We start from the raw sequence: 20500 nt of genomic DNA on the forward strand, positions 1-20500 counted from the left end.
CCTGACGGAAAGAACAACACGCAGTGAAGTGTGGAAGTATAACGAGCACAAGGTTCAAAAGGAGTCACGGAGCGTGTTTCATGGTGTTATATATATATATATATATATATATATATATATATATATATATATATATACATACATATATATACATACATATATATATATATATATACATACATATATATATATATACATATATATATATACATATATATATATATATGTATATATATATATGTATACATATATATATATATACATATATATATATATATATACATATACATATATATATATATATATATATATACATATACATATATATATATATATATACATGTATATATATACATATATATATACATATACATATATATATATATATACATGTATATATATACATATATATATACATATGTATATATATACATATATATATATATATGTATACATGTATATATATACATATATATACATATATATATACTTATATATATGTATATATATACATATATATATATACATATATATACATATATATACACATATATATATATACATATATATATACATATATATATACATATATGTATATATATATATACATATATATATATATGGATTAATATTATACTGCATTCATATGCATGTTGTAGATGTTTTTTTTAACGTTTCTTTCTATGCTGTTTATAAGTTTATATGCTGTTTGTATGCATCATATGATTGTGGCGTCTGCAAAAAGAAAAACAGTTTTCAGCTTTGGGACAATGTATTTTAAATAGTTTACACAGCAAGTTGGAGAGTTATCTTCTCAACACATAGAAGGTGAACCACGTAGGATCGTGGTTTTCACCAGACGGGAGGAGCAGAACAGAAATCTTAAAAACAACTAAAGCCGTCAGACAACTGAAACGGAGTAAAAAAAATAAAGTCAAATGGGAATCCTCAAGTACAAGTAACATGGAGCTTGTACTGAAGAACAGTATCCGAGACGTTTGAAGCCGACTACTCCTAAGTGAACGTTCCCCCGATCTCGGTAATGTCTGGACTCAAAGCAGGTAAAAGGATTAAATTCAAACAGACATCTGCTGTTGTAACGCTCTGCTGCTCTCTAGCCGCCACAACGTCCTCGAGAGAGCCGCGCTGCCTCCCACCGCCTCGCCCGATGGAGTTCAGCGGCTCAGCGGCATACCGGGGACGACTTCATGTCATCGAGGGCCCCGCCAGATGTTTCTTGGGAGTCCGTCTGTCTGTCTGTCCCAAGCGTTCACCCAGCACTCGTTCAGTGTGCTCGACGGGACGGAAGAGAAACGTTAATAAATCAGTCAGTAATGCTCCCAAGACGGATGAGCAGTGAGTCAGAAGGCATCAAACATGAAGAAGAAGAATAATGTGCATTTATTTATTACAGATGCTCCTCAGAGGGACAGATTATTTCAGTAGGAATACAGTTCACTCGCAGGTCTGGAACAGGTTGAAGACTCGAATACAACAAGAGACGTGCAGAAAGAAAACGGCACGTTTAATTAACGTCCGGAAATGCTTTGAAATTCAGATGAGACAAGTGATGGAGGCCGCTGAACCTCCTGCAGCTAAACAACACGAATCTCCTGTTTCATCAGTTGACACAGGGGACAGAAACACAGTGTGTGTGGGGTCGGCTGGAGATAAACAGACTGGGCGTGGTCAAACAGGAGGCCTTGAGCACACGCCCGTGTTGACGCTCAGAGCGAGAGGCTGAGCTGTTGAGTCCTCCTTCTGCCCGCTCTTCATCCTGCTTCCGTGTTTGCTCTCGAGAGAGACAATATTGCTTCTGGTCATGTTCATTTGAGAGGGCTCAGGTGGCACAGAGAGGAAATCCTCAAGCGCATCGGTACGGCCGACGCTGCCGACTGACGGAGCCACGACCTTTCATTCTAATGAACCTCATGAGCGTTCAATATGAATATGTCATTCGCACACTGATAGCAGGTATTCTCGATGGCTGCTGCTCTCTCTGAAGCGTCCTTTTGTACTCTCACTCCTCCGTGGCTAATGGTTGACCCGCCGTCCGTGGTTGTTGTTGTTTTTGCTGCTGCTGCTGCCGTCGTCGTCCATCGCTTTCTCCAGCCAGTCTCTCTCCTGCTCAGAGTCGGAGTCGCTGGCTTCGCTCGCGTCCGCCGCCAAAAGCCGAGAGTAGTTGATCCGGCGCTGGCGCGGCGCCTTCCACTGGAGGAGGGGCAGGCAGGCGCACCACGCCATCAGACCCACCGCCGCCCCCCTGAACAGCCACGCGACGCCGAACCTCTGCGCCACGAAGCCTCCGGCGAAGCTCCCCAGCCCGCTGCCCAGCTGCAGGGAGAGCGCGGCGTAGACCCTCCTCACGCTCCTCTCGGCGCCCGGCGTGGCCACGTCCTCGCACTGCAGCCCCACGGCCCACCAGAGGGCCCCGGCGCTGAAGCAGCTCAGCACCTGAGCGGGCGCCGCGGCCCACGGCCCCCAGAGGAAGGAGTAGTAGAAGCACTGCAGGCCGAGACTCGCGGACGCGACGGCGAGCACCCGCCCCGGGCTGAGGAGCTTGGACACCCGGTAGGCCAGCAGAGGGAAGGCGGCCTGCGAGAGCAGAGCGACGGCCAGGGAGAGCCCCATGTGCAGCTCGCCGCTGCCGTGGTCCTGCATCTGCCACAGGAGGAAGTTGTCCACGGCGGAGGTCGCCACCCCGGCCAGCAGGGCGGTGACGGCGCAGAGCAGGGCGCGGGCGGAGCCGCGCACCAGCCGCGCGGCCTTGAGGAGCCCGTTGGCCCGGTCCCGCTTCTTGTTCAGGTGGAGGGGGAGGTGGGCGGCCACGGGGAGCAGCGCCGCCGCCAAAGCGGCGTAGCAGTAGAAGTGCGCCGCGCTCCGCGGGAGCCCGCCGGCGATGAGGCAGCAGAGCCGGCTGACCAGCAGGCCCGCTCCCCCGACGCCGCACGCCGCCCCGAGCAAACCCCACAGCCCGGTGCTGCCGTAGCGGTCCGAGGCGTCGGCGGAGTCCAGATACTCGTACAGGCCGTCGTCCGCGGTCCACTCCAGAGGGGCCGAGGCGCACTCCCACACCGACACCAGGAGGAGTATCAGGAAGAAGAGCTGGTGTTGAGGGTCCATCGCCTTCAGGCTGCCCAGGAACTGAAAACCCCTCTCCTCCTCCACCTTCTTTTCTCCAAGCTGCTCTTCCGACCTCTTACTCCTCTCCGGAGCCGACGGGGTGGAGTGGTACACGACGACGCCGTCTTTGACCCCCGCTGTTGCATTCAGCTGAGGGTGGGACTGATTATGACCATTAAGTGCGGTTTTAGTACCGAAAAGGGTCTTTGCAGTTGAAGTGACTGCAGACTGGGAGGCTGGAGCTGTGTTGGTTTCAGTTTGAGTTCTAGCTGAGGACGCGGAGGGTGCAACGCTGCCGCTGCCGCTGACAGGCAGGTCACCGCCCGGACTTTGGGTCGGACCGCCACTCAGATCAGACCGGTTACAGCTGCCGGCCAGCGGGGGAACTTCCACCAGCGGGACGAACAGCAGGACCAGAGCCGCCGCCACCGAGCACACGAGAGAGACCATCATGACCGCGCGCCTCTTGTTGTAGTGTTTGGAGAGCGAGCTCGCCGCGGGGCTCCACGCCAGCGATATGAGGTGCTTGGTGCCCATGACGATGCCCGTCATCGCGGGGGTCAGGCCCAGCTGTCTGAAGTACAGGGTGAGGAAGGGGAGCAGGCAGGCCCGGGCGCACGAGCACAGGAAGTTGAAGGCGCCGGCCAGAGCGACGGCCCGACTGATGTCGATCTGCTTGTTCCTCTTCATGGTTGGAAGCTGGCGGCCTCTCCCGATGGGTGTCACGTGGAGCCTCGTAGACTGGGAGACGGACACAGAACAGGCGCATTAGAATAATCCATACTTGGCCTCTTATGCGATTTATTTTCTATCAATAACAAATGTTCTTTCTCTGGCTGCAATTACTTATGATCATCAAAAAACCTGCTAATTATTTTTATTTAACTTGATCCGTCATAAAAAACTTCCCCCAGCTGTTAAGGTCACACCTTCAAATGTCAAAACCAGAACATATTTAAGTCACAAGGCAGTAAGAAAAATATATATATATATTTTTCTGACAAATTATAAATGACTGCATAAATTAAGACATTTTATTTTGGTGGGCTCTGTGTTGGAAATGATTTGTTGGCCAATTATATATACATACAATACATGCACAGTATAGACAATACAGTTCTTATGGTGGTGGAAAAAAACACACAAATAAATAACTAAATGCATTAATGTCAAATATGTTTCCCAAAAGGAGGGAACAGCTGAACTATAAACAGCCATATTGTACTTCCTTGTCCAAACCTGCAGATAACGAGGCTCAACGCGGAAATATCACCTGGGGCTGAATGCAACTGTTCCCAGGAGGATGTGGAGTCCACGTCACAACTTTATAAGATAAGACAATAAAATGAACCGTGAAACACACTTCACCTTCTGACCTCTGACCTCTCGTTGGCTGCTCTCAAACTGGTCTACCGGTCATCTTCCACCTCAAACTCCTGCATTCCGTCCACGACTCTTTGGTCTCTTGTGCTGCGAGCAGCGGGACACCTGTTACCGTCTGGACCGTGAACGCGCTCCACCGCCTCCACCTGGAGGAGCAGTCACGTGACCACAGCGCCCCCCAGCGGCGCGGATGCCTCTGTGCGCCACAGAGAGAGAGAGAGAGAGAGAGAGAGAGAGAGAGAGAGAGAGAGAGAGAGAGACAGACAGCGCGCTGCACTGGCACATGAACTAAAAAGACATTTTAAAGTTGAACTGCTGGGTCGCTGATCTGAATGTATTTTGCTTTTTTGTATTTGTTACTTAGCAGAAGTCAATAGCGACGACACGCAGCGTGCTGCTTCTTCCACGTGCGAGAGTAAAGAGCACGTTCATGTCAACAACTTTCCCTGTGCAAATAAAAGCCACCAATTCCTTCACACAGGAGACACACATTCAAGGACAGATAGGGATTGTTTATTCACCACGTTTTCAAATTCAGCACACATCATGAACCCACGTCACGGGTTTCCTCCATACATGTGTTTTATTCCAGTATTATGAAGAGTTACTGTGATAAAAAGAAATGCAAATAAATAGAATACAAGAGAATATATAAGAAGTATACAAACATTCGACAAACTTACATTTTGCCACACACTTTATATCGAATATATATTATCTGAGCACCTGAAGCGGACGCTTGCGGCCCTCAGGGGCTCACACCAGTGAAGGTGTGGATTGGCAGGTGCATGGCTTTGTCTAGGTACTTGTTAAACTGCTGCTCTTGCGTGGACCGAGACCTGATGCCGCATCCTGGGTGCAAGCACGGAGATATTTCTACCCTGTGGAGGAATGACATCACATTGCATCACTGTCAGTTTGCATAAGGCGTGCGGATAATGCAAAGCAGAAGCGCTGCGATGTCGTAAGTGACCTTTGGATGCCAGTGTATGTACTGCGGGTGTCCTGGTCCAGACACACAGAGAGTGTCCGATGCTGCAGCGCCCTGATGCTGAGGTTCTGGGTTTGGATGGTCTATAATCAAAAGGGGAAAGGTTTAGAGAGCTGAACGATTTGCATCAAAGGTTCACTTACGATGCTACAATACATGTGACTTCAAACAAAAGTAGTAATGAAGTGTTTGAAAAACGACTTTGAGGAGAGAATAACTTCTTACTGTGTTGTTTTCTGGGTTCACACTGTGAAACTTGACAGTAAGGTGATCCTGGCCTACACAAAGAGACAAGGATGAGTCACTGCGTTGCTAGCGACGACATAAATCTGTCAGCTAAATATAAATGCAAAAGGTGAACCTGGTGTTACAGCTGTCGGCGCGGATGTGATCACCACGCCGAACGTCATGGGGGTTTCTCTCTTTACCACTTCTCGTTTGCTTAATGAGATCTGTTGAGTACAAGACATCCTGCTGTTGGTGCAAATACTGAACAGAAAGTGATGAGATTGGCTAATAATAATAATAATAATAACAATAAGAAATGTACCTCTGTGTAACTGACTGAGATGACTGAGTGGAAGACTTCCACCGACGGCTTCTTTTGGCGTACCGTGGGCTCCTCTGTCGAAGACAACAGCTCACGTTAAGCAACTACAATGTTTGCACAGTCATGGCGATATCGACACACACACACACACACACACACACACACACACACACACACACACACACACACAGATTCAGAAACATACTTGAGAGCTTCCCTTTAAGGTGTCTGAACTCTGGGACGTCGGCCTCCAGGTGGGACACAAACAGCTCCTCCACCACGTCACAGCTGGAGCGGGTCATCTAAACACAAACCAGGAAGTGCATGTCCAACATCAATTGATTACTGACAATTTCTAGTAAAATCTATATTACTTTGGCCACCAAAGGGCAGCGGGAAAAAAGTTAAGTAGAAAGACATTGACGTCATCTTTTGAAGAGTATAAATGTATAGACTATAAATGTGTATGATCTCCTGTCACGTAGCAACATTAGCATTCGTTTTAAGAGTCGTGTTTCTCGTCATCTGATGAATGCAAGTTCAACATCCCCTCTCCTTTTAGCTCAGTTTTTGGTCTCCACCAAAGGAAGACATCTGTCTCTGTAGCAGTTAGTCGCGAGCTCATTCAGTCCTTGACGCTGGCGTTTGCAGAAAACAGCTGGAAACTTTGGGTTTGTTGATTGGAAAAAGAAAGCAGGGAGCTAAAAGAGGGTCAAAGCCTTTGTGGACTTGTCTTGATGGTTTGTGTCGTCTTTATATCGTCTTCAACATTTTCTTGCCCACACATTTGAATGTACAGCCGATACACAAGATGGCTGCCCCGTACCTTCACCGAATAGAGCGGCAGGTTAACCGTCTGCGTCCCACAGCGGAGGTAGTAACACAGGGTGTCCAGTAGGAAGACGTTTGGCTCCGCTGGCTCTCTGTTGACAGACTGCTGCGGCGGAGAGGCATCACACAAGGAAGAAGGTGTCAGATTCACTACAACTCGGCTGCGCTTGTGTTGTAACCTCGGGCCCGCCTCTTCGGGTTAAGTGCTGACGTTAGCGTGCAGAAAAAACCCTCAAACAGAGTTGTCAGCGTGGCAGAAGGCTCTACGGTTACCTTTCCAGCCAGTTTGGAGATGGCTGCTCCCACACTGTTGATGTTGCTGTTGTACCACGGATCCACTCTTCCCAGTAAGGAGGCGAGACACAACCGGCCTTCATCCTCACATGGGCTCACAGGTGAAGGGTGCGAGGGCGCCACGTCAGTCACCGGGATGTAGTACAACCGCAGGTCCAGCTTCCTGGTCGAAATGAGATGCTTTGACTCTCTCTCTCTGTCGAGGGAGATAGGTTGGAAACACACAATGTGAAAAGCAGAAAAGGTTTGAGGAACATACACCACTTTGCTGTCACACTATTTGGAGGAGGCGGTTCATAACAAACCAGCTGCTCACCGAATCGAGTGGTAAGCCCTGCTAAGTCTTCCCAGCACACGGTCGTCCCCCAGCACCACCACCCGAGCTGTGTGCCGCCTCCTGTCTTCTTTGAAAGAAGGCCAGCCTCCGGGAAACGCGTCCATCTTCTCACTCATTAGACTCAGTTTAAGTGCCGTCTTCATGTTCTTCAAGGCGTTTCTCCGTGTGAAGGTTAACGTAGGACTTGAAGACTTGTCATCAGAGTCACCCTCTTTCAGGTCTCTCTCTATCCCACTGTCCTGAGAGTGAACTGAATCCCTTTTGTCCTTCTCTTCTTCATCAACAGTCGTTGAGATAGAGCCGCAGCACCTGGCGACGTTTTCCAGCAGATTCCCTTTTGGAAACAATATATTTAGTGCACATTTGTGCTGCAGCTACTGGATCTTTTATCGACGGAAAAATGAAGCAGTGGAAACGTTTGTTTTTCTGTTTGACTCACGTAGATCCTCTTCGTCCTTCCACAAGAGGAAGTTGATCTCTGGGTAGGGCATTGCCGTGTTGAACACAGGCGCGTGCTCGAGGTTGGTTCGTTCTGAGGAAACAGGGCGGAGGTTAACACGGCGAGCCTGTCACGATCCCTGCTAACGCCAATCTGTGCTCCAGCAGCACAGCGCAGGACACACACCTTCTTGAGATGCAGTCAAGATGTCTCTGTAAATGTGTTGCAGGCTGTCCAGATAGCTCGCACGACCACCTGCACCATGGTTCAGACTCTTCTCCACGGCTAGAACCACTTCCTGGAAATACGTCTGCACCACGTGGTCCCCCAGAGCCTGAAATACACAGAAGACACATGATCTGGTTTAAAAAAAACAATGAGGAATACTGATGCAGATGAATATATAATCGATGTATTTAGTTCAGTATTTATCAGCAAGAGTCTACGGCCACGCTAGCTGTGAAACGGCACAGCCGTATATGCTAACACTAGCATGGCCAAGTGCTCTCAGTGGCAATGCTAACATGCTAATGTTCAGCAGGTGTAATGTTTACCATGTTCACTATCTTAGTTCAGCGTGTTGGCATGCTTTCTGGCAACACACTAACGTTCTGCTACTCGACACTAAACACAAAGTGCGACTGAGGCTCTTTAGGTCAGGGATCGCTAAAGCTAATAGGATCCATCCCCCTGGAACCACGAATGTCTCCAAATCAATGCAGATTTGTGCAAATCAATCACTGAGATGTTGACGCTTCGACATGCTGCTGGTGTTCCATGAAATATATAGTAAAGGGATCTCCAAAGTCATAAGGGCCCATCCTCTGGGGACCATGAACACATGGACAACAATTCGATGGCAGTTAAAACGTTGATCCATCGACTGACCTCCAGGGCCGGAGTCAACATGGAGCTCTGGCAGCTCGTCCCCAGACCGGTCTGCAGCACACGCAGCAGCACGTTTCTCTCCGTGGTTGACGTGTCTTTCAGAAAGCTGGACGCCTCAACGTGGGATCTCACTGCTGCTTCCAGCGGAGCAGAAAACACAGCCGGGTCAGCAAGCACAAACACCCTGCAGGAACACAGAGAACAGGGAAGGTCAAATGAAGTTTGCTCAACCCCGCGCCATTTTGATACCAGTTGATTGTCAGTCAAACGACATACACAAACATACTCACTTTTCCTGCGAGGTGAAGCGCTCGTTCTTCAGGTTTTGCTCTGCAGTGACTCTCCTGAGATACAAGGAGCCTGTTGGAGGAAGGATCAGCTGTCAAGTTTGTATGTTGCATCACACTAAATCACAAATTACGTCAACTCCCAACATGCATCTTGTGTTACTTTTAATGCTTTTAACTAGTGTGTGGAGATTTGAATTGGATTCTTCAAATATTACACAATGTGTGGAGTCCTTCTTTAGACATGCTATTGTGTTAAAATGTGTTCATTCTCTTCCTAAGGATTTTAATTTAAACAAACAGACACTCACATGTAGAAACCAGAAGGTTAACATTGATTGTACATTATATTTTAACAATCCTCGTCATGAACACAACATATTGAATCAATACTTTTTTTAAATAACCAATAAATTCACTTATAGGAAACAAACTACACGTCTGCTTTGTAAAAAAACCATCTCATATACACTTTATGGTGATAACACACACAATGTGCCAGCTATTGACACATTTGTATGACGTCGTTTCCGGCGTTGTGTAAATGTGTGCCCTGATGCACGGTACCTGGCGTGGTCATCTCCATCTCGATGCACCTCAGGGTGCTCAGGACCACGGAGGAGTAAGGAGACGGTAATATCAGCAGCTTCATCATGCTCTCGTACACCGCCTGGTAAACGCTGGTCGGAATCGTGACACCTGACTGGAAAGGTAGCAAAATAAAAATAAAAACCACTCATAATGCACAATTACCTGTTTTTCTGCTTCTACTTGTTTAGTTTCCAACTAAAAAAAGGGCTCCGCTGTTCCAAGAGTGTCTATAAACCATATGCTGTTGTCTATTAGAGTCCCACAGGTGTGTCTTACCTGCATAACCACATAGTAGAGTGTGTGCAGCACAGGAATGGTATGCGTGTCGCATGAGGATCGCGCTTTATCAATCTGGAGCAGCTTGTCCAGCTCTCTGACCAGCACTCGGATCAATGAAACGCTGCAGGAAGGATTGTCCTCCAGCTTCTTCTGAAGACTCCATCGAATCAGCCCTGACGAGCAGACACACAGTGGCTTGCTTTATGGTCTGGGAAATGTAGTTTGAAATGTAGTTTGTATGTAGTTTGTGTATCCTACTTCAATGTAGTCCAGTGTTGATAATTTCTCTTTTTGTTCACTTGGTAAATATCCCTCCATACATGTTTTGTCAATTTGAAATAAAGCTACAACCAGCAGGTGGTTAGCTTAGCTTAGCATAAACACAACGAGAAAACAGCCAGACTGTCTGAAAAAAAATCCTCAAACAAACAAGATGCGAAGTGTTCAATAGTGAAACTTAGTTTGTTAACTCCAGATTTAGCCGGATTAGCTGTTTCCTCTTGTTTCCTGTCTTTACGCTAAGCTAAGCTAATTGGCTGAGCACCTGTAAAGCTACTATAAAGACACAGGTTCATCAAAATAAGTATGTTTGAAATCGGTCATCCAAACGTTACCCTTTTCCCAGGCACTTTGCCCGCTCTTCTCTTTCAGAAGCGCCTGCACCGTGTTGTACAGGCTGGACTCAGCCGACGAGAACGCCACGCGGGCTAAACAGGAAGATCAGACATGTTACTGTTTTAATAACCACATTCTACGGCTCCAAGTTTTACTCGCTCAACAAGTTTGGCCCACAGTCATTTTGATAAAACAACACTTACTGGGAGGGTCAACCATCTTCCTTCAGGATCTCAGGGGAGCTTTGTGATTGCAGCAGCGTTCGCTCCCAACAAGAGGAAACAAAACTGAAAGAGAAGCCAGTTTGTCCCGCCAAACACCGGATTGGATGTCTCCCAAAAAGTCAACAATGTTCGAATTGTGTGTGCCGCACAAAAAAACAGACACAGCACCTTTAAAACCTTGAGTCACGCCGTCTGAAGTAATCGATTGTTACCCGTGTAGCTTTCATCTGTCCCCCGCCGCTGCTGCCTGTGACTGAGGTTTTTCTTGGCATGTTGTGTTTGTGGTGTGAGTGACTCACAGGAGGAAGTGTCTGCACCGTGAAAACAAACATTAAACACACGAGACTGAATGTGATTTTATTCCAGTTGTGCGATACAGAACTATACTCTGAGAAATGTAAACCAAAAAAACAACAACAACACGTTTTCATCGTCACCAAAATAAATAGCTTATTTAACTCTGCGGTCAGGAGAGCGTACACAGCAGTAGTCAAGTCATTAGTCTGAGAAGCTTGAAAACATTCCTCTAAACAGCCACACGCTCCTGCATCTCATCACAATGCGGCACGGCTTGACGCCGTGCTGGTTCTTCCCTGCACCGTGTTCAGTATCTACTGTAATTTCTCGTCCTCCCGGCGTTGCTTTGCTTCAAACGAGCCTGGATCCTGCAAAGTGTGTCAGGGACACGAGGCGGAGAAAGAGGTGATGGGGAGGCAGAGCAGGGAGCAGTAGGACGGGTGCAGGGGCTGGACCTGGCCCGGTGACGGCTTGTAGGACCTCCAGTCCGAACTGCTTCCTAATTTACAGCACGGGGACACGTCACACCTGCAGACGGAGGAGAGACGGCATCGCTGCATGAGGGCCTGATGACGGCATGATGCTCATGCTGTGATCTGCTAACATGAGGGAAGTTCAAATATGTATCACGTTCAGAGGCGACTCGTGTATGTTTTCACTTCTCTACATGTGTTTGGGTTGAAGAGAAGACAGCAGTGATTGTGTTGGTTGTGTACTTTAGGACATTTTCATTGTAATGGGGTTCCTTCACAGTGGTGTCTTTCAAAGGTCGGATGAGGTGATAGTCAGTGATGGTGCTCTTGTACCTGGTGACACGTTGGATGAACTTCTTCTCATCCTGATCCAGACACACGGCAAACGTTGTCCCCTCCTCTCCCCCGTCCACCTGCACCTTGTCCACCTTCACCTCTGATATGGAGATGTGCTGCCAGGGGGAGGGAGGAGGAGGGAGTGTCAGGAGATTGCACTTCGAGTGTTCACAAGCTTCTGTTTTAAGGTTTAATTCCAACCCTTCACCTGGTTGTAGCCCTTTTTAGACTTGGAGCTCTGCCTCTTCAGGACTTCTGTCATTGTCAGCTGAAGACTTTCTATTCTTGTATCTGGACGGACAAGATGAGATGTGCTTAGACAAAAGATTACAACAATTGTACCAATTGCTGCGACAGGATTAAAAGACGGTCACACACTCAGCTGCTCCGGTTTGCGGCAGGCTTTGTAAAGATTTATCGACGTGCAAACCACCTCCCCCTGGATCCACCGACTCCTCCCGCTGACAGCCACCTGTACGCGGGTGGAGGCGGAGGAAGGTGTGAGAATAGCGCAAGTTGTGTTATTGTTTGTGTTCTGCGGGAGTCAAAGCAGGAAGCATACCTTGTTGTAGGAAACGCTGAGCGTTAGAGGGACGGCCTCACGCTCTTCATCAATGCCAAACCTCTTACTGGCAGAGCCTAGAGAGACACATTGGACTACACATGAATGTGTGTGTGTGTGTGTGTGTGTGTGTGTGTGTGTGCCTTTATGCTGCTGTGGCTGTCTGGGTGTGTCTGTCACAGTGTGACTCACCCATGGCCTTCACAGCTCTGGCTCCAGCAGTGTGCCCGAGCTCCAGAGAGTGAATGAACACTTCCCTCCTCCTCTCTCCTCCAGCCAGGGTCAACTGTGCGGGGGAAGGAAACAAAAATTAGGTGTGTGTGTGTGTGTGTGTGTGTGTGTGTGTGTGTGTGTGTGGAGCAGGAGGTGTTTGTGTCCTACCTGGAAGCCGACATCCCAGAGTTTAGACACCCGAAAGAGAAGTTCTCACATATATTTCTGAATCTCTTTCTGTGTGTGTGTGTGTGTGTGTGTGTGTGTGTGTGTGTGTGTTCCTCTCACCTCAGCCTGGTACAGCTGCAGCAGAACCGGCTGGTCGGCGTGTCGGCAGTAGTAGAGCAGCAGCTCGGCCAGCAGGGGCAGCGTCTCCACGCTGCTCTCTGCCTCCTCGTCCTTACAGGCCGTCTGGAGGGAACGATGAGCACGCCGTCGGTGTGAGATGTACAGGAGCACAGATTCATCCCGAAGTGGTGAAACGTCACCTCCGTGTGCGGTGAGATTTTAGAAAGATGAAAAGGGCTTTTTTTTCAAATAAGGACTCTGACTAATGTCTTTGTTATTGTATTTACTTATAGATGTGTTTTGGAATCGGAGACAATTTGAGCGAAACCTAATTTGTTTGGTTCCCATATTTTATTGTAAACTTTCATCTTTTCTATCTTCAAATGACATCATGCCACTGCTCTGTGTTTCACTGTGACGCACCAAATCACAGAGGCAAAATCTTGGATTGAGTAACGTCGAGTGAGTCTTTAGAAAAAGCTCACTCGCGTTCCACTTTAAGGGACTGTATGGAAAATATTCAAGCTGGAGGAGGGACCGCATCTCATTTTATTAAAATAAACCTCAGAGTGGACCAAAAGATGTCGTTACATCGTCTCCTCTCTTGGCTCATTTTGCGACGCGTGGACCAGACAAAGGCGACGCGATGGACGGTACCTGACAAAGGACGTCCGAGGACAAGCTGAGCAGACTGAGGACGTTCCTCTCGTACCAGGGGTCCATCATGCCCAACACCTGGGCGATGTCCGTGGTGCCGCCCTCCAGCGCGCCGCCGTTAGCCTCCTGTCAGAGGGAGGGAATGCAAAGCGTTGATTACACAGTCAGGAACAACGCGAATGAAAGAGTTTCCTGTCGGCAGGTCTGTGAAGACGATGTGTCTTTCTCAGGAGTCGTTATTATTGCTCATATTGTTAATTCTCGTGAAAAAGTTGATAAGATTGGGTTTCTAAGTTGTGACAAATCTCTCTGGCTGGTGTTTATGCTCCTGTAAAAAAAATAAACATGCCGTCTTTTTAGCTCTTTGGTTCATCAGATGGATTATTTGACCTCTGACCTGCTGCAGAGCCTTTTGGATTTATTAACAACTTATTAAACATTTGCAATTAAACATGTGATGGATTGCTGTGACAACTTTTCACATGTACGTATTAAAATGTATTACAAAATAACCTGGTAACCTTTATTATTACTGACCTATTACAGCAGATATAATGCGTACCCTTCATTAATGACTATATTAATATATTCTTTCAATAGTTGCACTAATGCATGCTTTATAACTCACCTGTAAAACAGAAAAGCCATTACAAAGGCTGTGTTATTAGAACGTTGTACTGTATATAAATACATGTGTGTACACACACACACACACACACACACACACACACACACACACGTTTCTGACAGAGACAGAGCTTCTCACCGCGGAGGGCGGCGCTCTAGCGTGACTTCCTGTCGGCCCTTCGGTGGACGCTTGTCCTCCTCCCGAGCTTCCCGTGGTCCTCCTCCTGGTGGGGACAAAGTAAAACTGCAGTCTGCACGTCTTGGTGAGTCGGGGGCGTCTCCTCTCCTTCCGCTGCAGGTCGCTGTAGGCCCTGGCCAGCCTGCCAGCCTCTTTGTCCCCTCCAAACACCACCACTTTGACCAGCGTGGGCGACTCTGCCGCGTCGCCCTCGTCGCAGCTCAGGATCGGCCTCCTGCGGACGCACATGTGCTTCCGGGGGGAGAGCGGATCCTGGGGATGGACTTGTCCGGACGGGGACCTGGGGGGTTTGAGCTGCGGCCCGGTGCTTTGAGGGTCTTTGGTGAAGTCGTCCCGGTTGCCCATGCTCTGGGCCCGCCGGCAAACGCCGGGGCTGAGAGGAGCCTTGAAGAGCATGGAGAAGCGCTCCACTCCTAAGATGGATCTGGACTTCTTCTTGGGTTTCTTCCGCAGCTTCGGTTGGCCGTCCGGTCTTCCCTCTGCGGTGTCTTTGAGCGCCGTGTCCTCGCTGAGGTCGCTTTCCACGCCGGAGCCGGACGCCGTGGAGAACACAGACCAGCTGGAGGAGAGCGAGTAGCCGGAGTCCCTGGAGGACGAGGACGCGGTGGAGACGCGGTGGCTCTGAAACTCACGGTCCACCTCGTCCTCCTCGTCCACGCTGGTGTCATTGGTGTCGTCGTCATCCGTTCCGGTTTTAGGGAAACAGTCCGGAGGCGAGTCCAGGTCGGACTCGCGGGAGAGAATGCCGTTCAGAAAGTCTGCACGAGTGGAAAAGGAGAGATTTGAGAACAAAGAGGTGTGTACGGTTAAAGATGAACACCCGCTGAACAATGCAGGAGAGTTGTTCCGCCTCGACTAATCACCTAAGTTGTCGTTTTCCCAGGAGCACGTGTGACATTTGGGGAAGGGCAGCAGGAACGTCTCAACAGCCCCTATTGAGAGGTCATATTCACAGTGAGGAAGCTCTGGCAATCTTGTAAAGCCAGAGATTTATGTATCCACCTCATGCTCACGTTGTCTGTCTTACCGGTATCTGAGCGGCCGTCAGTCGGAGCAGGAACGGCGAGGCCGTCTCTGAGCCTCTCCATGCGGCGCTGCAGAGCTTGTCTCGCTGTCCTGGGATCAGCCGTGGAGGCAGCCGTCTCCATGTGGTCGGTCAGCGCCTCCGCCAGCTGCTGCAGCTCCTCGGGCCGCTTCGCCTGCAGGAACACGAGGCGGGTTTAGAAACTAGACTGGAAGGATGGACCGAAGAGGAAGTGGGGCATCCGTGAGGGTCGGTCACCTGGAGGGCAGCGCCGAGCGCCCGCAGGTCGCGGTCGGCGCCCAGAGCGGCCTGAAAGCAGTGCAGGATGAGGAGGACGGCGACGTCTCTGCTGGAGCGCCGGGCGAGGCTCAGCTGCTCCGAGACGGACTGGACCTCTGGAGGGACGTCCTCGTCTGGGTTCACCAACAGCACCGTTCTAATAACACACACACACACACACACACACACACACACAACGAGAGCAGCGATGTCAGCTATGAAAGCGTCTGAAGTGCAATGAGGACGTTTAAAAGTAGAGTTCGCCCAAAAATCACAAGTACATATTTTTCGAGATGTAATCTGGATTGTTTTGGCGAGTTTCTGAATATTGGAGGTATCGTAAATCTCTCCAGTATAGAGGGACTATGTGACGCTCAAAGCGTCAGACAAATACAACAGAAGCTCACAGCGATGTGTGTGGATTATCTGGGTAAACGGGTCAAGGTTTATGGAAAGAGACGATGCTGTTGAGTTTTTCAAGTGTCTTTACTTTTTTTTTTGCCACTTTGAGCACCACCAGCAGATTACAATATAATCCCATCACACCGGAGAGAGGGTGACACCTCTACGGCCGACAGCTCCAAAACTAGACAAGTCACACCAAAACAACCGAGATTTCATAAATAGCACTACGGAGGAAAAGGACTTGGTGGGGTGAGCTGCCCCTTAAGATGTTTTGTAAATATATTCAGTTTATTTTATGCACTCACATGGTTTTGGAGCAGTGGACATCGCGGGCAATGCCCTGCTCCGTCCGGACCAGTCTTTGAAAGGAAATACCTGAAACAAAAGAACAACAGTGGTCTCCAGTATGAGTTTAGTATTTCTCAGCGGGCAAACACTGCCCCCTTCTGGTCACTCTGGTCCATTAATAACGCCTGCATGTTCAGCACAGCCCTGTCACAAGCACCAGCTCATCAACACCACCCGTCATGCTACACATGTGACCGTTAGCGTGGACGTATCCCCGGTGGGAAACCACTGGTGTAAACTCTGCGTTGGCTACTGGACAGACAACAGCGAGGTGACGGCGGGCTCATGGCTTATGCGCCGGTGCTACCTGGTGCTCTGAGCTCGCTCTGGATGACTTTCAGCAGGCGTTTACTGGCAGAGCTGCACGGCTCGGGCCAGGCCAGGAAAGCGTGGAACAACAGGTAGGCGTCCTGCAGCTCGGCGCAGTGAGGAGCCACGTGAGGAGCCTGAGGAGGAAACCAGAAGCAGCCGGGTCAAAACAAGAAACGGGACGAAGCGGAAGAGGTTGAGCTTCTCTCTCTCTCTCTCTCTCTCTCCGGATTACACATCTCACTTTGAGCAGGGCTGAAGAGAAGAGGAGCGTGAGGGGCACCACCAGTTCATAGCGACACTGCTCGAGCACCTGGAAGAGACGAGGAAGAAGAAAAGGGATGAGATGAGAAAGGCCGTCGCTCCTCACATCACGCTGAACACGATGTTGTTTTTCTGCTCTCCACCTCTGTTGTTTTCTTCAGTAGTTTCTGCAGAAGGATGAGGAAGTTGTGGGGATTTCTCTTCACAAGTTCCTCCAAACACCAGCGGTTGATGCACAATCCAGCTGATCAGGAAGACACAAACACACAAAGGTTTATTTCTGCTTTTGGGTTTCATCCTGATGACAGTGAACAGCATTTAGATACTTGCTCACAGCTAGTATTCAGAGAGGCGTTGAGGTAAAACAGAACGATTTCGCCGCCCTCCCTTCACACAACAGGTCTGAAGGAAGTCTTTCAACATGGTACTCCTCCTGACCGTCTGTCACTCCTCATTCTGTGTGTCACCACTTTCAATTCCCATTTGTCTCTAGAAGATGGACAATTTGTTCCTGAGTGGTTTTCTGTGCTGATGATTTGAGGCCACAGGCAACACTAATGTTTTCATGCACTGACCGGTTTTAAAATGCTATTTTCTGCTTCAGTCTTCTGTCAGACTCGTGGAAAGAAAACAGCCAAAATACTCATTGTTTACATGTTTTACTACACGCTGTCCGTTGAGATTTCTCCTAAATTCACCAAACATTAATTTTAGATCATTAAATTTGCATATTTAAGATGACATTTCAGAAAACTTGTAACACACCTTATGTAAGTAATCAATGAGGGAAGTCTCATGGTGATATCTCTGAGTTTAATTTGTTGACACTGTGTGCGTCCATCTTGTGTTTGTGAGCCAGTAATCTCCACACACAGACGTACAACAAGCTTTCCAGTGTCACTGCCTCCTGCAGTCTGAAGGTTTTCACAAGATGAGTTTGTTATAGAACATTATAAACCTAAAAACATTTGATTTGTGGGTGTTTATTGTGGCTGTTAGAGTATATTCTAAAGTATAGTGATACAAAGAGATACACAACATCCCCCTCGGTGTGAACCTTTGCTTCTAACATCTCAGCAAAATTAAACGAGAACTTTGATCCTGACTTTATCCTAACATGTACATTTCTGTTCTTGAAATATGCAAATGAGCACATATCTAATAACATATTGCGTGATTTGGATGTTTGAACCTACATTTTTTGTACTATTGCCATAAAAAAAATGATTACTTTAATGCAAGTAATCAACGGGGGAAGTGAAAAAGGCGATTAGTCGGATGTATAAACAGATTTCAACAATCAGATTCAGCATATCATCTTTTTACCAGATTTATATTCCTGATGTGAATTGAGGACTCAGGTCAGGTGACATTTCCAGCACACATCTGGTTCTCTGTACCTAAAGGAAGGAGCGGGATCTGGTCTTACCGTTCCAGAGTTGTTTGTCAGGAGTGTCGAGACCCAGACCACTGAGGCAGCGCTCGAGGACATGCTGGATGCGATCCTCCGTGCACGAGCTCTGCTCCACCTTCGGCATCATCTTCTGCATCACAACATCCAGAGAAAATCACAGGCGGTAAAGCAGCAGGAAGTACGAAACAATAATTAAACCCTGATATATAATGTGTCTTCAGCAGACTTCCTCTTATTGCTGTCGCCGACACTTTATAATCATTATTGTTCCTCCTCGGAGACAATATAAAGAAAACACACTCCAGAGCAACAACAAGCAGAGTGGCGAACACGAATGTGCTCAGAAAGGACAGAAAATACAGCGTTGGCACTTCCTACTGAAACCTGTGAGTCACAGACTGACAGAGCGGACCGGAGATGAGCTGGTCAAAAAACAGCAGCCACAACTTCTCCTACTTCTCTATTTCCACTTCATTCTTAAAATTGGCCGCTGAAACTAAATCCCATGTGACTCAAGATGGGATGGAAATGAATCTTATCAAAGGACAACTTCCCATTTTGTTCTTCTTGAACAAAAAAAAGATGAATTTGCTCACCACAGATCAAATGACAACTGTTGCTTGGGTTGTATGCATTTGATGACAAACAACTAAAACCACAAATAAATGGAGCATTTTGGAAACAATTACATCTCCTTGAGGGCTGGACCTGTTTTAATGTCTATTGTGATTAATTTAGCGAGAGAGGAAACATAAATAACACCATGACACGTCCCTGTTTATGATCAGAACAACATAGATATTTTCTTCCTCAGTATATTTGGCTTCCAGGATGTGACGTGCACGCGGAAGCTGCGATTGTGCCCAGCTGTGGCAGATGTGTCACCCGTGTTGAGTAACGTGTGTGTGGTGACACGACTGGAGGACGGGGGTCACCTGGGACCGCAAAACAGGAAAAGGCCTTCCGGGAAGTTCTGCTGCAGCGAGGACACAGAGGGAGTGTGTGCACTGCACTGCGGAGCAGGACACCCGTACACTGATGTTATTACTGAGTTATTGACCGCTAACACCTACATTATAGTGGGCAGCGTTACAGGATGTCTTATGCAATTCAACTGTCAGTGATTAGTTTGGACTTGTTTGCATTTGGACGAATGTTTTGAACATTTAACCAATATTTAATAGCAAACTAATTTAACTGTTTATCCATTAATTTAAGCTAACTATTTTACCTGTTTATCCATTACTTTAAGCTAACTATTGTAACTGTTTATGCATTACTTTAAGCTAACTATTGTAACTGTTTATGCATTACTTTAAGCTAACTGTTGTAACTGTTCATCCATTACTTTAAGCTAACTGTTGTAACTGTGTATGCATTACTTTAAGCTAACTATTGTAACTGTTTATCTATTACTTTAAGCTAACTGTTGTAACTGTTTATGCATTACTTTAAGCTAACTATTTTGCCTGTTTATGCATTACTTTAAGCTAACTGTTGTAACTGTGTATTTATTACTTTAAACTAACTATTTTACCTGTTTATGTATTACTTTAAGCTAACTATTGTAACTGTGTATTCATTACTTTAAACTAACTATTTTAACCATTTATTTATTACTTCAAGCTAACTGTTTTAACTGTTTACCGAGTTAGCTAATTTCAGTTTTTGCGCGCTGTCAAAACGTGTAATGTTCAGGCTCAGCAGCTCATATGTGGATATTTTTCACCATATTTGTTGAATTTGAACCTGCAGAAGTAACTAACTTCACCTTGTGGTGGAGTAGTTTACACAAAACACTGGCTGGGCTGGTCAATAACACGCTATACGTGATTTTTGTACCAATCAAACAGCAGAATAAGTTGAAGCTTGTGAACTGCAGAGCATGAAATGATTATATTCCCATTCTGCATATTAAAGCACGAGGACCTGATATATCCAGCTTCTGCAAGCAAGTCTATTCAATCAATTGT

At 47.4% G+C, this 20500-nt stretch overlaps 3 protein-coding genes across 3 annotated transcripts; all 3 read right to left on the reverse strand.

The window, feature by feature from the left end:
* Positions 1-1596: 1596 nt before the first annotated feature.
* Positions 1597-3813, reverse strand: mfsd6l (major facilitator superfamily domain containing 6-like). Its single transcript, XM_068579457.1, has one exon. The coding sequence runs from the start codon at positions 3811-3813 to the stop codon at positions 2035-2037; it is 1779 nt and encodes a 592-aa protein (XP_068435558.1). The 3' UTR covers positions 1597-2034.
* Positions 3814-5033: 1220 nt separating this feature from the next.
* pik3r6b (phosphoinositide-3-kinase, regulatory subunit 6b) lies at positions 5034-10827 on the reverse strand. The gene is made up of 17 exons (XM_068578315.1): positions 10812-10827; positions 10608-10700; positions 9991-10166; positions 9691-9826; positions 9127-9196; positions 8837-9020; positions 8135-8282; positions 7949-8041; positions 7489-7843; positions 7161-7368; positions 6874-6984; positions 6253-6349; positions 6048-6121; positions 5859-5949; positions 5723-5775; positions 5480-5580; positions 5034-5387 (listed from the first exon to the last, which is right to left on the reverse strand). Exons 1-17 carry the CDS (start codon positions 10825-10827, stop codon positions 5255-5257), a joined length of 2139 nt encoding a protein of 712 aa, XP_068434416.1. The 3' UTR covers positions 5034-5254.
* A 442-nt stretch (positions 10828-11269) lies between these two features.
* Positions 11270-18651, reverse strand: LOC137786428 (phosphoinositide 3-kinase regulatory subunit 5-like). The gene is made up of 17 exons (XM_068578317.1): positions 18543-18651; positions 17257-17357; positions 17094-17162; positions 16848-16986; positions 16498-16567; positions 15767-15944; positions 15512-15683; positions 15348-15416; positions 14425-15242; positions 13659-13784; positions 13002-13124; positions 12693-12786; positions 12501-12577; positions 12317-12410; positions 12147-12229; positions 11936-12054; positions 11270-11657 (listed from the first exon to the last, which is right to left on the reverse strand). The coding sequence occupies exons 1-17, from the start codon at positions 18649-18651 to the stop codon at positions 11510-11512; spliced, it is 2589 nt and encodes an 862-aa protein (XP_068434418.1). The 3' UTR covers positions 11270-11509.
* Between the last annotated feature and the right edge of the window lie 1849 nt (positions 18652-20500).

Source organism: Clinocottus analis, unplaced genomic scaffold (assembly GCF_023055335.1).
Source record: "Clinocottus analis isolate CAN_PGR_092001 unplaced genomic scaffold, fCliAna1.0.p SCAF_16, whole genome shotgun sequence".
NCBI classification, from domain to species: Eukaryota; Metazoa; Chordata; class Actinopteri; order Perciformes; family Cottidae; genus Clinocottus; species Clinocottus analis.

What these genes read in the sequence shown, in the direction of transcription:
- pik3r6b (XM_068578315.1), bottom strand. An exon ending in AGGGCTTACCACTCGATTCG is followed by an intron (nt 7,369 to 7,488) that starts GTGAGCAGCTGG and finishes CTCCCTCGACAG; the next exon opens with AGAGAGAGAGTCAAAGCATC. An exon ending in TCTCAGTCAGTTACACAGAG is followed by an intron (nt 5,950 to 6,047) that starts GTACATTTCTTA and finishes TGTACTCAACAG; the next exon opens with ATCTCATTAAGCAAACGAGA.
- LOC137786428 (XM_068578317.1), bottom strand. Translation starts at nt 18,651, where the DNA reads ATGCCGAAGGTGGAGCAGAGCTCGTGCACGGAGGATCGCATCCAGCAT. An exon ending in TCTCTTCAGCCCTGCTCAAA is followed by an intron (nt 16,987 to 17,093) that starts GTGAGATGTGTA and finishes TTTCCTCCTCAG; the next exon opens with GCTCCTCACGTGGCTCCTCA. An exon ending in CTGGGAAAACGACAACTTAG is followed by an intron (nt 15,243 to 15,347) that starts GTGATTAGTCGA and finishes CCACTCGTGCAG; the next exon opens with ACTTTCTGAACGGCATTCTC.
- mfsd6l (XM_068579457.1), bottom strand. Translation starts at nt 3,813, where the DNA reads ATGAAGAGGAACAAGCAGATCGACATCAGTCGGGCCGTCGCTCTGGCC.